Source organism: Mytilus edulis, chromosome 1 (genome assembly GCF_963676685.1).
Source record: "Mytilus edulis chromosome 1, xbMytEdul2.2, whole genome shotgun sequence".
In the NCBI taxonomy this organism is placed as follows: domain Eukaryota; kingdom Metazoa; phylum Mollusca; class Bivalvia; order Mytilida; family Mytilidae; genus Mytilus; species Mytilus edulis.
Genome location: NC_092344.1, coordinates 110861407 through 110880150, shown reverse-complemented (window position 1 = coordinate 110880150; position 18744 = coordinate 110861407). Strand labels below are relative to the sequence as shown.

The 18744-nt window shown below is 31.7% G+C and overlaps 1 protein-coding gene across 6 annotated transcripts in view; it reads right to left on the bottom strand.

Annotated features, from left to right (window-relative positions):
- Positions 1–18232, bottom strand: part of LOC139518114 (uncharacterized) — a 91291-nt gene extending 73059 nt beyond the window's left edge. For 3 of the 6 annotated variants that reach the window (XM_071309813.1, XM_071309822.1, XM_071309830.1), the window contains exons 1-6: positions 17864–18232; positions 8889–8925; positions 6309–6377; positions 4258–4560; positions 2543–2706; positions 45–207 (exon numbers count right to left, since the gene is read on the bottom strand). In XM_071309813.1, coding sequence (XP_071165914.1) covers positions 45–207; positions 2543–2706; positions 4258–4560; positions 6309–6377; positions 8889–8925; positions 17864–17926 — 799 coding nt within the window. In that variant the 5' untranslated portion in view covers positions 17927–18232. The remainder of the gene's footprint in view (positions 1–44; positions 208–2542; positions 2707–4257; positions 4561–6308; positions 6378–8888; positions 8926–17863) is intronic. The other 3 variants (XM_071309787.1, XM_071309795.1, XM_071309805.1) reach the window with 1 other exon arrangement.
- Positions 18233–18744: the final 512 nt, after the last annotated feature.

Genomic DNA, 18744 nt, shown 5'->3' with positions numbered 1-18744 from the left:
TTATAAAAAAAAATATAGAATTGTTATATATAAGATTTTGATACCTTTAATAATGCCTTGGTATGACGCCTCTATACTGTCTGATCCACCGCCATATCGAGAATATTCAATAAACACGTTGTTACTTGATGAGTTATAATAAGAAGGGCTACTCAAGAATATTATAGTGGCTATTGAAGAACCGTTGCTACTAGAACCATCATAAATCTACAAACATATACATGTAATCATTTTACAAAAAGCATCAGAGATGTTAAAGAATTCAAATTTAAAATGTAATTTTTATAAAAAACTGACAGATATTTAAGAAATATAACAGCCGATCATGTTATGTCTTTTTGAAGATTTTGATAAAACATCTACCATATACTAAACAGTTACCAAAATAAAATAAAAAAGTTTCCAACAAACTAATCAACTTGTCCCACCAAACCATCAATCCTTCCGTCCGCAAATATCATGATATGATAGCGAACAGGGAAGGATTAATTACCAATCATTCTATCATGCAAATTTGTAGACGAAGTGCTCGTCTGGTGTACAACATTATAATTCTGGTATCTTAGTTGAGTTTATTTACAACCACTGAATCAATGTTTGAACGATAACAGAGTTGAGTGGGTTTTTTTTCTTTTTTTAATATTTCTTCTTATTAAATCCGATTTAATATACTTTTAATTTTAGTTTCTTGTGTACAATTTGGAAATTAGTATGGCGTTCATTATCACTGAACTAGTATATATTTGTTTAGGGGCCAGTTGAAGGACGCCTCCGGGTGCGGGAATTTCTCGCTACATTGAAGACCTGTTGGTGACCTTCTGCTGTTGTTTTTTTCTATGGTCGGGTTGTTGTCTCTTTGGCACATTCTCCATTTCCATTTTCAATTTTATTACACATTAGATTAGTTGGTTTTTTTTCATGTTTACCTCTGCATGTCATTTTGTGTGTTTCGTGTTGGTCTATTGACGTTTGCTATTTGACACGCAGCATTACATTATAAAAGTCATCATAATGTAACACCGCAGTTATATCTTTGAATATCGCTTTTGTCCGTGCTTTCATTTATTTCGTTTTTGAAAAATTAAAACAACAGCACGATTTACTTACTAATTGGAATTAGCTTTGAACTGCAAGTAATCTTAACTTAGTAATTAATGTCTTTTGTTTTAATGAATGTTTGGAATTTTGGGTTCGATACCAATTGAGTTCAGCCCAGATTTTTACATCTCATTCTGAAGTTGTGTTGTTAAAACTGGTTAACTCTTTATGTGTCAGTTAAAAATTATGTCAAAAGTCCTGCTATTCCAAGGTTTCCGTTGTTTCATGTCTGCCATATATGTTTTTTGGGGTTTTTTTTGGGTCATTGTTTAGCCATAATCAGGTCGTTGTTTTTTTTATTTCCATTGTTTTACATTTTGTCATGTCGGTGCCTTTTATAGCTGTTAAAGCTAACAATTTGGAAAGGATTTTTCTCATTGTTGACGGCCATACGGTTTTCTAGAGTTACTTTTGTTCACATCATTTGAACAAGTTTTTGCATTAACATTCATACCACATCCTCTTTTATAATACAGTTGAGCAATGACAAAGGTTTTAGAACTGGGCTGCATACGAAAATATTTGACCAAGTCAGGAATAAGACAGTTATTATCCATTCGTTTGATGTGTTTGAGCTATTGTTTTTGTCATTTGCTATTAAGGGACTTTCCGTTTGAAATTTTGCTTGGTGACAAGAATTACTGTTATTTTACGATTCACATTTATAATAAAACGACCTTACCCGTCTATACTACATGGCTGGCAGAACCTAAGTCATGTGATTTTTATTTAACTTAACATTACTTTACTACCAGAATAATTTGTAGATTGTTGTAAAAACAAAGTCATGTTTTTAACTGACTGTTTATGACGTCTTTACACGAAATCCATTGGATGTTGGATGTGTACGGACTCAAAATTTAGTCTTAGATTTTTTTTTATTAGTTGTTAGAGGCTTTCAACTAGCTGTTAGTCAACTGCGAGTACTCTCATATCTGTACTTAGTGTCTTTTTGTTGTTGGGATGTACAAGTACCCGTCCACGTCCACTTGTATTTTTATCCATCTGATGAGTTAAGCCTTATTCAACTGATTTTTATAATTCGTTCTTATGTTGTACTGTATACAACTGACCCAGGTTAGGGGGAGGGTTGCGATCCCGCTAACATGTTTAAACCCGCCACATTTTGAATGTATGTGCCTGTCCGAAGTCAGGAGCCTGTTATACAGTGGTTGTCGTTTGTATATGTGTTACATATTTGTTTTTCGTTCATTTTTTATACATAAATTAGGGCGTTATTTTTCTCGTTTGAATTGTTTTACATTGTCATTTCGGGGCCTATTATAGCTGACTATGCGGTATGGGCTTTGCATTATTGAAGGCCGTACGGTAACCTATAGTTGTTAATTTCTGTGTCATGTTGGTCTCATGTGGAGAGGTGTCTCATTGGCAATCATACCCTATCTTCGTTTTTTATATTTTATTCTTATAAAGATTAACATACTTTTATTGTGTATCCAGTATTTGTCCAACCTCTGCTATTGATAAAGCTAATTGATACTATATAATTCGTCTGTAAAGAAATCTGATAAAAGCAGACTTTTCTGTTATCTATGGCGGGAAAAATAACTGTTCCTGCCTTTGCTGTAAAGTTTCCTCCACACAATTCTATAAGAACAGCACATAGTTATTGCCTTATTATACAGTTAAATCTGTATTTAGCAGACACTCTTATGAAATATAAAAAGCAACCCTCAAGAGACGAAGTTAATATTCCATCATCAACCGTGACTTGGATCGGGGCAAATTGTATAAGTGTGTCCAAATGGTAGAACCATCGTTATTGTGAGCAGTGAAATAAAAACAAGGTCAAATATGGTCACCTGCAGCCTACAAAATTATCATCAACCCTCTATTAGACCATTTACTTTAATCAGATGGGATGTTACATTGGATCAATCTACTGTAGGACTCTAATAATCGCTGATGCCCGCATTAACCACCAGAGAACTTTGCATTTTTGCGACCGTCCCAAGACAGGAGCCTCTGGCCTTTGTTAGTCTTGTATTATTTTTAATTCTAGTTCATTTATATATTTCGGAGTTTTGTCCATTATCACTGAACTAGTACATATTTGTATTCAGGGGCCAGCTAAAGCACGCCTCTGGTTGCGTTTTTCCCCCGCTGTATTGAATACTCATTAGTGGTCTTCGGCTGTTTTCTGCTGTTTGGCCGGGTTGTTCACTCTTCGACACAGTACCCATTTTCATTCTAAATTTTATGGCCAGAGAACTACACTTTTATAGAAACAAAATCAAAATGTTGGTTACTGGAAATCAGGACACTTACAAATGTTTTGATTGAGTATTTGAAACACAGTTATTACCATCCCACTTTTAGTGTATATGTTTACTTTTTTTAGATTTGAAGTAAATCGTGACAGTAAATAGTATGTTAATGAAGTGCCATTTATCTATACACCTCACTACAGGTCTCCAAACAGTGGACGAACCATACATACCAACAACAACAATGGCGTATTATTTCAGCGCTGTAAATGTGAAAATAAAATCAAAATATGTAAATATTCGTTGAGAAATAAGTGATACAGTTTTCAATGAAAACTGAAAGGTTGGAACACGGGGAGGTGACGAGTACACTTTGTATTACGCGTTCTTAGTTGCAAACAGATTTTCTGTCCTAATTTTAACTTCAACAATGACAACAAACATCTTTCATCCTGAAGTTTTTTCGTAATTAAAATATTGAAATGTTGTTGATCAAAGTTATTCAAAGTTGAAATTACGATTTCGTTCGAAAATTAGGTGAACGCTGACCTCTTTAGATTGTTGATCCCTGAAACGAGTTCATTTACAGAGAGAAAAACATTTGAGATGGTATAAAAAAGTAAAATAACAAACATAACGACCTCCAAGGAAATTTCAAGAAAGAAAATAATCAAACCAATGGAAAACGACTGTCATATTCCTGACTTTGTACAAGCATTTCCTTATGTAGAAAATGGTGGCTGAAACCAGCTTTTAAGCTGCTAAACCTTGTCACTTGTATGGCAGTAGCACATAATTCAATTTATTCGACAACAGATATAATGAGCAAAATTGTTAGGTACAGCAGTCATCATTGTGTTATATTCTTACTCACTATAAAAAGTGTTATTATTTCTATTCTATATTAAATGCATTGAATTAAATTTAATACCTGTGACATGAAGCGTGATGTTACTAGTACTATGTCCTGTTCCATCGCTGTTAACAGCAGAACATCTGTATTGTCCTGCATCACCAAGTACAGCACTAACTATAGTCAAAGATGGTGTGTCTGGAGTACTTCCTCTGTACCTGTTTGTATCTGTACTGGAGGTAATTCTAGTATCGGTATTTGTATACTTGGTCCAGAAGACTGATGTTATTATACTTTGACTTGATACCGTGCATTCTAGGGTCACTGAACTACCAGCTGGTATCGTGTAGGATGTGGTATTAAGTGAAACGTTTGGTAAGTCTATTAAAATAAAATGCAATGAGTCTGTAATCCCCTCAGCACATTTGAAACAAATAAAAGCTACACTTGAGTATGCCACAATATACTAAATGAATACATGAATTGAAAACATTTCAGATATTGTTATACAATATCTTTCCTAAAGACATATAAAATGACCCTGTATGTGATATCAATTATTCCTACAAACCATGTTCACTTATACAAAGTTCACCAGATTATTCTATGGAAAATTTGGGAGGATGAATGAAATTGTACTTCAATATTTTACAACCATTCTTTTAAGTTTAGGGAAAATGTATATTATTTTCACTTTAAAATTTCCGGTGAATGTACGATTGCTCTTTAAAATTGAGAGGCGTAGTCTTGTAAAGAACTGACAAAACTTCTTGAGACCGCCATTGTTTTCGAATCTTTGTATAAGCTTCAATTATTTAACTTACGACCTTGTAAATTTCGTGTTATAAACGCAATTAGTAAATGTTGAACTACTCGTTATCAAAACGTGTGTCAGAACAAAATTAGTTTGAGTTATGTATTGAAAAGGTAATTACTAAACTGTTGATATAACTGTTCATCGGGCCCTAAACAAAAATGTGTACTAAATTAACGAAAATGAACGTCACCCTAACCTCCAAAACGAATAAATGAACTAGAAATATTTTAAAAAAAAAACACAAAAAAAACAAAAAAATAAAGGAAGATAAGAGCAACTAAGGTCGGAAGCTCCTGATTTTGAATTGGCACAAAAATGCTGGTGGTGTGGTGGGGGTTGCTTTTATCTTGTCTTGTGCGAACTAAATCTCCCTAATAAATAATAAACAAACACGGCAATTCTCAAAGTAAAACTCAGTTTAAAAGACGTCCGAGTCCAATGTTAGAACAGGTAACAGAAGAAACTGGCAAAATGACAATGATCAACATAACTTAACAAAGGACTACTAGCACAATTCCTCTCGTTAGGGGTTTAGTATCATACAATCATTAAATATACGATATGAACATTACTCGTATCATGTCAACAGCTTGTTCTTTCTAATAAATGTGTTTATAAATATATATAGTTCTGATGCAAAGACCTGTAAATACCATATGAGTAAATAAACATCAATTTCATGTGAAAAATGCAATCTTTAATGACCTGGCAACAGTATCGTTACTATGTCTCTTATAAAGAAGTTTGTTTAAAGGTTTTATTTAATTGGATATTGAGTAGAATGACGACAATTGTGTGCTTTGTATAGAATATTTCCGTAAAAGATAGGATGTGAGACACATTAACGTATAAGATTCTGCATGTTAATTAATGTCCTTAAAGTTTTTTTTTACCTTTGTTTATTAGCTAGTATTATTGAAGTAAAAAATATTTTTTGGTCTGTGAAATGGGTAAATACTCCAAAACGCTAGCCTCAATCAGCAACAAAAGGTGTTCAAGAAATTAATCCCTAGTTATATATTTGTGTCTTTATTAAACAGGATGTTGCTACCATCTCTTTAAATTGATTCACCGTAAAATTTGTTTTATCGTAGACGGAGTGCAATTTACATTTTGAAATATTGTACAAAAATTCTCTTATTGTGGGATTATAGTGAGTTTTTGTTTTGCTGTTTCTTTAGCATTTGACCAACATCTTCATATAATTTAATAAATATCTGAATAAAATCAAGTTGATATCTTTTATACAAACTGTTAAGCAAGGATAAACACAGTTATATACCATAATTTACAAGTATCATGCATAACTTACTACAACCGCTGACTATACTTGCAAATCCTGAACCTGCACATTGTCTTTTATTTCTCTGCAGTGGTCTATCTGTAGCATAAATACATTCATAATATTTTGAAACAAAAAAGTGTTTCATTTGAATTTCATATTACATGTTTATGAATAAATGACATATTGATATACAAGTGAAACAGTAGCCAAACAAAACAATTTAAAATTACCACCAGCATTGCAATAATATAAATATTAAAAAAAATGTGTAGCTAACCAGTGAAGTGTGACTAATAAAATAGTCCCTCAATTGTATATGCATCAGATAAGTGTCAATAATCATACATGTTGCATTTCAAAGTTTAACTTAGGTATACAAAGTTCTCTGTAGTACTTGACAATTTAGTTCACCGGGAAGTTATGTTAATTTGAAGAAAAAAATATAACACTTTGAGTATTCTAGCTGAGGATAATTTTCAATCCAGTAAGGTTTTGATATAGGAGATTCGTTTACAAGGTTTATCAAGAGATCTTAAAATGTTCGAGTATCTTGTGGTATAGCAAGAACGGATAAAAAAGTGTGTGTGTGTGTGTGTGTAAGGGGAGAAAGGGGGTATAATCTAGACAAAGTTTGGAATGGAACAGGTAAAAAGTCAGAAATAAAATGTGGCTCCATAAGGGGTCTGACTGCATATCTTCAACCAAAAATGCAAGACAATTTTCAGTTATTTCAAAAAAGAGGCGAAAGATACCAAAGGGACACTTAAAACTCAAAATCCTTTTCAACTGGATTTAATAAAAAAAAAAATGCTTTCACCGAGGACCTAAAACCAAAAATTTTAAGAATTGTATCTGGAAAATGTAAACCAACTTTTTATTTCATTTATCTGTAATATTTGTTTCATAAGCCATATAGTTTTGAAATCCTTTAAAAATCAACAGTTATTTTCGTAATTTGTAAAAGAACTTAGAAGGAATTGTCTGAACTGTTAGTGAATACCATAATTTTACAACAGAGATGAATATTTTTTTAAGCCTTGAATTGTAATGCTCTTCGTATTTATTTCCTTTTGTTTTCTTTTCTAAATGAACTTATACTTACACAGATGATAAAACAAGTATCGATGAAGTTAAATATATCGCTGTATTCATTAGTTAAAAACAGTAGTTATGGAGTATTTTCTCCTATTTTAAAATATTGAATTTTTTTTGAGAATTGCAGAATTTCATTTTGATACAAATTATCATTTCCTAAAATTAAGATATTAGATTTTTCTTAATTGATGTTTGCACGCGAAGCACCACTATTTTTTTTTTAATATCTTATAATACTTGACTTCACGAATATTTATTTTGGTGATTGTGGAACTGGTTAACCGTATGATATAACTCTAAATTTAATATTCCAAATGAAAAGTAATCATAAATACATTAGCCTTCATTGTTTTATTGAACTACTGCATTTTGTTCACATGATATTCTTGTGATATCACGGTTTGCTTTCAACCGACACTCGTTTTCAATTTCTAGATATAAGTCAAAATATAAGACAGACTTAATTGTTTCTGTTGTATACTTTATTTCAAGTTCGATCGTTTACACAGTCACCAAACTTTAAATTATCTAATGAGAGGACATCATCTATATTGAGGATAGTGAAGTTAAACGATAATGCTAGCTTCAATCTTTCCATTGTTCCCAAGAAAAGTCGACAAAAAGAAGAGCACGAGTGGTTCTCTTTGGTATGCCCATTGTTTGTTAAAAACAAGTTTTCCACATTTAACAAATATGTTGCCAATCAAGTAATTCAGTAACTTGATAATGTCAGTTTTAGGGATTTTTTGTTTGAATAGGAGTTGTATTTTTTTCTTTACAAAGGACGCTTTATCTTGTATCTACGTTGGCCATTCCCTTGTATGACACAAAGCAGGACCTATTATTTTAATTTGTCTTTTGGTTTGGAATGAAAAATTCCTGTAATAAGAGTAGACAAGTTGAATATTAAATACTTTTGCAGGATAATTTAGATTGTACGTACTCAATCATATCTTTCAGATTTTATAGTATCCACATCTAATTCAGGTCGACCCTAGAATATGTAGTTTAGCAAAAGCTTTGAAGCCCAGCTTTGATTGCCAAGAAAAGTGAAGTTAATAATTAAGAAGTAGAGATCGTGGGAAACTTGGAAGTCCAAGCAATATGTAGTTGTTTTAATATGTGTAAGGAAACCTAAAATGTGGGAATGAATTCATAAACTTTTGTTTTTCGGTTTGAAAAACGATTGATAGACTTACCGACGGTCGTTGATTGAGACATGTTTACAGAAATATATACCCCATATTCTTGATATTCTCGATATTTGTGCAGTTTATCACCACTGCTAAGTCATAAGCATATATTCTGAACGTGTCAGTAATATTAGCTCGTATAGTGTATTTCTGCCCAAAAATAAAGGCGCAGTGGAATGATGAAGTTACAATGCATAACCAAAACACTTAATACAAATAAATGAAGAATATGTTCATGCTTGATACCAGTGACACCCAACTATTAAGTATTGTAAAGCTTTATGGGAACCACTTATGTACCTACTTCTATAACACTTACCCTCGGATTCTTTATCTTTGTCTTTTCCGATAGAGCTCTGTTAATAGAAAATACATAAACTTCAATAAACCTTTTCTTGTTAATAGTACAAAAAATGGATACTAGCATAATTATGAATGTATTAGTAAATGCTTTTCTGGTTTGTGTTTGAAATCATTTGTTTCTTTTTTTTCGCCAAATAATAACAAGTATTTTTAATTCGACAAAAAAAGGCTTCAAATATACTAGGTTCATAATTCTGTAAGCCATAGTTATTAGTATATGTATTGGCCAAAGGTGTATTACAGAACTGGGTGTATTTTGAATATATTTCTATGAGGGCTACTTAGGTAAAACTAATAATACCAAAACTTACATAATTTGGAAAGTTTTTACTTTTCGTGTAAGATCTCAATATAATAAATGACAATTGTTTAAACTAATTTTAAATTTCCACAATACACAGAAGAATTCATAAAGGATGTTTTTCTTCGTATAGACTCCGTAAAATTCAAATTCATAACATAATATGGTGTTATGTAAACGATTTGATTTGCTTGACAATTAAAATAAAGCGAAACCTTACGTCCACGGCTTCCCTCCTCATCTTCACACAATTACTATCATTGTTTTCATAGAACAAGGTTTCGTTTTATTTTAAATGTGCAGAACTGCTAATCATAATACTGATATTAACTGTACTCGTTTTAAAATAATAATTTATCAACGGTATCATGAATAACGTTGTCCAAACCAAATGACATTTAAGAACTTTCAATCCTGTATGTTTTACTTACTAAATTAAATATGCGGGAGGGATCAAGGCTTCTTTTCAAACGTTGCAGACAAAATTTGAGATGTTCGTTCAAAATATATTTAACTGTTAAAGTAAAGTAATAAAATACCAAACTTAAAGGGAGATTCAAATCGAAAAGTCCCTTATTAAATGGCAAAAATAAACTGACTTGACACATGCCTTATCTAACGTAAAATAATGTTGGATTAAACCTGGTTTATAGCTATCTAAACTGCTAAGATGTTAACGGAAACAATTTTACAACTTACAAAGTAGAATATGATAACAAAACTACCGAACTCAAAGGAAAGTCCCGTGTATAATGTCAAATCTAAATTTCAAACACATGAAACGAGTGGATAAGAACTGTCTTATTCCTGACTTGGTACGGGCATGTTCTTGTATAGGAATTGGTGGATTAAACCTGGATTTATAGCTAGCTAACCTCTCACTAGTATGACAGTCCCATAAAATTCAATTATATTGTACAAAACAAACAGACATAAAATGTAAAATTTTAAAAATAGGGGGAACAGCTGTCAACATTGTGTTACAAAAAAATGCAATCTTAATCACTATAAAATACCAAATATGTTTACAAAGAAAAACATAATGATATATAGATAAAGCACATGATCAAAACGGAAGTCAAATAATACTAAATGACCATGGCAGAATAACACTTTGACAGAATGTACCAAGCCATGTCAAAAACCTATACATAAATATTTGACTTGTTTACCTGTACGTAAGCATTTGGCAGTCTAAAATACTTGTAAATGACATTCTTTATTATAACAGTGTGAACACAATTGTTTTTGTATAAACAGTTGACTTTTTGATCATCCAGCAATGATAAAAATACGGAATCGTTCCGTATTTAAAAATTGCAGAATTTCGAATTGAATGATTATACAGAAACTTTTAAAGTGTTTATATGAAATTTTATACACATTTCAATCATCTATTGCCAACTTTAAACAAGTTACAAAATGTATTTGCCTTAAAACAAAGAAAGGGAGGCCGAGCTGCTAATTAATAAATATATTGCTTGCGTGCATATCCGTTATAAATCAAAAAGATTTAAAATTTCACTGTATTAATGTGAAAAGGTAATACATAAAATTTAAGAAGTTGATAAGAATTACGAAAGTATTTCATTTTCTGTTTAAAGAGGGACTTGAAAAAATTAAGTAGAAGCTTTGTTTTGATATTAAAGTTGATTCCTATAATATAAACAAAGAATATGGGGTATCCATCCATGACACAAAATCAGTACATGCACAGCTAAACAATATCCAACAAAAAGCAAATCAACAGCCCTTTCATTGCTGTTCTTCATCTCAAAGTCACAGTGAGACCATTAACACGGAGACAGATAATATCATTCAAATTCATTCCTGTGGCATAAAAGAGTACTGACTGATACAATAACAGGATGAATACCAATTGTTTTGATTTACAGATAATTACTATCAAATGTATAAGCATTAAATGGAATCTCCTTCAAAAAGTGAAATAACAAAAGAGCCGAACTCCGTGGAAAATTCAAAACGGGTAGTCCCTGATCAATTAGCCAATTCAAAAGCTGAAACACATCAAACAAATGAATTATTACTGTCATATTTCTGACTTGGAACAGACATTTTCTTATGTAGATATATTTCAAATCATAATTGACCACAGTTAATATGTCATGTATTACATAATTGAACAGTTATTGTGTAAACTCCTGAGGGTTTACGCAGTACATATTGGACGATGTCCGTAGTCTTTCGGAACAGCGGGTGTTATTCGAAATACATCTGTTCTTTCTATGGCCACCTTTCATATACATGTGCAATAGCTAATTAATTGACCTGTTGCATAAGCATTAGCATCTTAAAGTTGCTATAGAGATATGTTACATATGATGCGAAATTTGTAATGTAGCAAGCTACTTTAATGAGCATTTGAATACTTCCTTGCTCGCAATTACAAGCTGCTAATATTTACCTTACATATATGCGTAGTTATTTTAATTAGTGTCAAACGTTGAAACCAGCTGTTTTTAGATATGAGATAAGATTTCATGTAAATAATGCGATTTATATTCGGAAACAAGATTTGTCAAAACTAAAATCTATAACAGAAGTATTACTAGCATTTAATTTAAGATTACGAGTTTAGGAAGATGTACATGATGTACAAAGCAGGCTCATTTTTTTTTCTCATACTGAAATTAAAAGGAAGTCTTTCTTTCTACCTCAGGAATAGATTATCTTAGCTGTATTTGGCAAAACTTTTAGGAATTGTTGGTCCTCAATGCTCTTCAACTTCGTAATCTATTTGGCCTTTTTAACAATTCTTAATTCGAGCTTCACTGATGAGTCTTTTATAGACGAAACGTGCGTCTGGCGTAAATATAAAATAACAATCCTGGTATCTATGATGAGTTTATTTGCACTTTATTAATATTTCACGTCTAGGACGTATATAATCTAAGGACTTGAATACTAGTAGATGTAAAACTAGAGGCTCTCTGTGTGTTTGTACATCTTACTTTACTGAACATTCTTGCTGCTTACAATTATCTCTATTTATAATTAACTTCGCCCAGTAGTTTCAGTTGAAAACTGTTAGTAAAAATTTACAAATTTTATGAAAATTGTTAAAAATTGACTATAAAGGACAATAACTCCTTAGGGGGTCAATTGACCATTTCGGTCATGTTGACTTATTTGTAAATCTTACTTTGCTGCACATTATTGCTGTCTATAATAATATTCAAGATAATAACCAAAAACAGCAAAATCTCCTTAAAATTACCAATTCAGGTGCAGCAACCCAACAATGGGTTGTCTGATTCATCTGAATATTTCAAGGCAGATAGATCTTGACCTGATAAACAATTTTATCCCATGTCAGATTTCCTCTTAATGCTTTGGTTTTTGAGTTATAAGCCAAAAACTGCATGTTACCCCTATGTTCTATTTTTAGCCATGGCGGCCGACTAATTTGTTGCTGAGGTAGCAGCAGCCATTCCCGACGAAGGGTATTGTTTATTTCATGACGTGTTTGAACTGGGGTGTCTTTTCTAGTACTTTACGCCCAATAGTGTGCCATATATGCTCGATATGGATCAAATTCGGGCCACGATTGGACCAAGGAAGATAAACCTAATTCAATTGGAACAATGGATCTTCCTCCACGATGTTAATTTCCGACTTTGGCGAGCTCTGCACTATATTGGATACGGGCAACTTTGTGTCTGTTCGTAGGTAAAGGTCTTCGAAATGGTCTTATCGCACGATTACCAGAAACGATGAGCCGATCTCGAACAGATCTTGTTTGGTCATCCCTCTCTTTTTAGGATTATATTGTTTGCAATGGGTTTCCTTCAGACCAACCTTCATGATGCTTGATTTTTCCCTAGCAGCTCTTATAGGGGGTCTTCTTGATCTCGGAGGGTCTTTAACATCGTTTGTTACCTGATTTTTTATTCTCAAAACGACTTATAGTGGAATGGTGATGACCAACAATACGTGCAATTGTCACAGCGACATACCTGCTTCTCTCATGTTGATTATCTGCCATCTTGCTGCAGTTATGAGTTGTGGATGACCAATTACAAGGTGTAAATCACATAACTTTATAAACTTGGTTATTTCAAGTGTTGAAAACAATGAGGATAAAAATATCTGTTTGTATTCTATAAATCATATAGGATAAGTTTTTCAAGGACCAAAATATAAATTGTGAAAGGAAATGCAACCAGGAACTATCATATGTGTAAAATCAGTGGCATTTTAATCTGATATTATTCAATGATGTAGGTTAATTTAAGTTGACATTATATGTTATTTGCTTAAAACAATAAATAGAATTTCATTATTGAAAACTCTAACCTGAACATTTTCTGCAGTTATATTTATTTGTTTCATTTAGATTATTATCTAAGAGTTTAAGGTGTGTATACTAGTATCTTTGAATATTGGAAATGTATTTCCCAATCAAGAATGAAAAACAATTAAATAAGAATTAATACACAATATTGAGTTGTTGTTGATAACGGGTGCATTTCCAATGCCTCTATTTGGGAATGATTAAGTCACGCGTCAATAAAAATCATTATACTTCAGTCACCATTCCTTGAATATACCTCTTTTCTTCCATTTCAAATTCGGATAAATTTGAAATAAATTTATAGAACAGATTTAAATTTCAGTGCACAAATTCTGAAATTGATATAGTCAATAAAAGAGTTGTGCATCACTTTTGAAAAGTTCTTGGTCAGTTGGTCAAAATCACTTATCACTCAGAATAGTATATCAAGGAGGTTATACTATGTCTCAACTCATTCTTTATTGAAATATTTTACAGGAGTATAATAAAAATAAAATCTTTAAAATAAAATCATATAAAATGTCTGACTAGTTGAAAATTGGCTGGATCACAGCACTGACAATGCTTGGGTTATAACTGACAACTTTTGATTTGATCGTATACGTGTTAAGGGGTTATAATTAATTTGGAAAAAATAATGAGCACAGATGCCAAATCGACATACAGTTTTCGCTATTTGTCCGCCATTACTGGATATCACACAGGTTCCCGTAAAATTTTGACGTCATAAAACAAAATATCTGACACCACAATGGAAAAGTGATTGTTGTCTGCGTCAAAAGTTTAAGCGGCCAGGTCAGCCAGGATTAGCGAAAAGGTGTATTATTGTAGTTGTAAAAGTTTAAACTGGTATTAATATATGAAATTACATCAAAAATGCATTTAATTCACTTAATAAAGCCGGATACTGACGACCTCGAGCTGACGACAGTAACTATATAAAGGTTCAAATGATAAATACATATATACAGAAATTGTCCACACTATAAAATGATGTTGTATTCACATAAACATTATTAGTTTTTGTTGCATGAAAATTAAAAAAAAACTTTTTTATCCATTTTAATGCTAAACTCAATGTTTCCTGGATCAAAAACAGTTGGAATATTTATTTAATACAGCTTTAATGAATGACTATTCAAATATAATTCATACAGATTATATCATATTTGCTTATATTTATAAACGTCTATATCACTCGTTATAGTGTGAAAAATAGAAAGGCAACAACCTTTTTTTAGAGTGAAATTATTATACTACAGAAATTATACTTTTTGCTTTAATTCGTTACGATGAGGTTAACACATACGATATGAGTGAGGGAAAGGAATAATATTTTAATATTTGTAATTTTACTCCTTCTTCCAGGAGGATTCATTTGAACAACTATACTAGGGTCATGTGCTGGGAGAAAAACAGAATTATGCCTCATATCTTGAATAACATCTATAAATTGACAATGAGAGTCGGTTGAGAACAAAACTTTGACAATTTCATTTCAGCTTTCCAATTGATTCATTTGTAGCAAAATTTCAGCTGCACCTGCATATATATAGAGTATATGTCCTAGTTAATACGATATTGCAAAGTTAACATTAAAGGAAATAGTTAGTTACAAGGAAACTACAAACATGACGGGTTCCAAGTGATGAAGTTATGTCATCTCTGCGGGAAAAAATGAATTATTGACTCAAATACGAGTTGGGGGACCGCTATGTTATGTCTGTTTCAAAGATTACGACATACATGTTTCAATCGTCGTAACAACAATTATGTCATCTTTCCCTCAAATTTGACATCATTAACTCAGACTCATGACCGAATTTGTACAAAAATGATAAACGTGGGATCTTATAGTTCTGTTTCGAAAGGTTATAGTAGTTCTTTCCTTAGTTTAAGTATTTTTATTAGTGCTTTTTATGTTTATATGTCTGTGTTAAAGTAATAATCTAGTCCACAATTTTCCATGAGAATAAGTTTCAAGTTCAAAATGTCATACTCGGTCAAATATTAAGGGTAGACAATTTACATCACAAAAGGTTGATGTCTCCGGGTAAGATTTAGGTGATGGTAGTATACCGATGGTCAAATCTCGCAAATCTTGGAAGTGACAAATCAAGGTAAAAAATAAAACCAGAACAATGCCGGGACGACAAGGTAATAATCTCCTACTATGAATACATTTTCAAGACATGGAACTTAACTATTGGAAGGCTAATATCACAACGTTTGACATATATTTTATCTTGAAGTTGTTGACAATTGATTCCGTTCGTTTGATGTGTTTGAGCTTTAGATTTTGCCATTTGATGAGGGACTTTCCGTTTTGAATTTTCCTTGGATTGCGATATTTTTGTTATTTTACATCCATCTGTTTCAATATCGAGGACAGGATCAAGGTAGTTAGCAGTCTATCTACTTTCTATATAATACTTGATCGCAAGTTAACTAGGATATGCGAGCACTCATTGAAAAGAGGATTAGATAAGATTTAGATTGGATCACTAATCCGTTATTGCATTTATAAACATTTACACATATGTTGCTGTCACATGTCGGGTGTCACTCATAAAACAGGGTCTTGTAACTAGTCTAGAGCTCACCCCCGGTATTTTGTGAAGTTCTTTTCATTTTAAATTATTTGAAAATTATATATATATTAATCAATTGAAGATTCTAATATGTTATTCACTTTTGTACCAGACTTCACCATCAAATCTAAAATGTGTAATGCCCTTACCACTCAGAAATAATATAGGTCCTGTGGATTTAATAAATGTTCTTAGGCACTGATTTCCGTGCTTTAAGGAAAGATTGCATATTCGTAGATATTTTATTTTAAGGTTTTTGCAAAGTCTGCAAACACTCCTTTAGAAAATTTGTAATTCGTTGAATATTTAAATTCGTGGTCCCCCTGTACTCCCGAAATCAACTGAAAATGGTATCCAACAAATATTTGTTAATCCACAGTATTTCATATATATATATTATTTTAAAACAAAAATATTTTTTCTAAATTCAGAATGAAACTCAGTTGACAATTACAATAAGTTTTTGTTGTGTAACAGAGCCAGTAATATTTATTGGATAATTCTTGAATAGCAAATGAAGACATATTAAAATAGTACAAGTCGCCCCTTTCTGAATAACAAATGTTTATTTATGTTGTGAAAGACGTATTTTATTTAGAATAAAGGTAAAATATTGTTGACACTTAATTTGTTGAATTAAACTATGTGTATTATTAGTCTGCAGCAAATTTGACAGAGTGAGTGTTTTCTATAATCCTGATGATCCTGATATGTATCAATAATAAGAAATTAGAGAAACTTTAATGCAAAAAACTCGTACGAAATAAAAATGTTTATAGATTCTTGAATATTTCACAAAACACCGATTAGAAATTTAGAGAAAATTATAAAGAAGTACATATGAGTACAGAAATTGACATTATTTATAGATTATAACATATTTTTCCATATCCGCCCTGATCCTAACACGATATAACATAACATACATGTCTTATGAAACCTGGTGCAAAGCCCAATTATGTGATAACTAACTACATAAATACTAGTATAATAACTTATCGGATATTTAACAGACTGAGGTAAAAATTAAACTCTTGTTAACGTGAATGTGTACATCATTTTGTCGTCGCCTTATCAAAAGTTGTAACATGTAACACAATGTATATATGATGACATGTAAAAAGAATATTTTGCAAATCAGCTGGGTTTGTTTTAGTTGAAAGAATACCAATACACGCCATGCATTATCATCTACAATTTTTTTATTTTCCTAATTATGTTACAGATCGACAAGACTTAGTATTCAAGTAGATATGTGGCCTGTCATAGCTTACTACTATTGTTTGATATTTGAAAATTGCTGAATGTTAACATGTTTGCTTTAAATGTTACGCACAATTTTTAGTAACTGTTTAACTGTTTATTCATTTAACATTAATTTAAAGCAAACATAATGTTGTTAAGAGCTTTTATAGTATTAAAGCTGATTGTAATAGCTTGAATTAATAATATTGTATGAATAACACCTCCACGCAATGTAAATATAAAATATGTATCTCTTATCATCATCATTGAGAAAATATGTTTGGTTGTTTTTGTTTGTTTGTTTGTTTGTTTGTTTATTTTTGTATTTGTATTTTGTAAATGTCGGCTGGTATCATTTCTGGATAGGAATTTATACCAATAAAATTATTTGATTTGATTTGATTTGTAGTTGTGTACGTTCTTGTCCCCTTGTATATATAAGATAGTCTTCCCATTGTTAATTTGTATAAGAAACTTACCACAACAGATGTCAAACAATACAGAAATAATCCTAGACACAAAAATCTGTTCAACTTCTCCATGATTTAGATGTAGTATTCAGATGTACAAATTGGTGAATATGTTTTGTTTCCCAATCATAAGTGGAGATTTCCTGTCGGGAAGTGATGATCGAGAGTCAACCAATCTTCATTTATATACGTCTTGAAAGTATCTTCCTCGTCTGCACATGAGGATCCACAGAATATGTTTTCACGAGGGCGAACGACAATCCTTTTTCGTTATAACTTGTTTTATATTTACAAATTACTAAGAAATACATTTAACACTCAAAAGAAAAGAAACCGCATTTTTTTCAACATGTCGCCTAGGGATGTTTGAAATGACTAATGACAATTTAAAATTATTAGCGAGCAATCTAGTGTATCTGTTACAGTGAATTTGTATAATCAGGGTTTATGTAGAATCCCTGATTTTTCAGGGATTATGTAGAATCACTAAAATCATTAGTGATTATATAGATTCCCTGAAAATGACCAGTTATTTTATATAATCACTGATAATTTTAACTATTATTCTACAAATTCCCTAATATGATTTCAGGGATTATCAATAATTAAAAGCTTCAAAGATGATATCTCAAACCAATTACACTAGTGGTTCCAGCAAGGATTGTATAGTCTTACTAAACAAATCCTTGGTTCCAGGAAAGGGAGATCCCCAAAAACTAATGGTCAATAGTCACGTAAAGACTGAAGAAGGATATCGCCTTGCTATATAGCATGGAATCCTGCTTGGATCTTAAATACACGAAATCAGTTTGAAGTTGTTGATTTTCCTTCATTGGTACAACTTGTACCTTCAGATGTTTGTGCTGTAAACTCTATTTCTTTGAGACGTG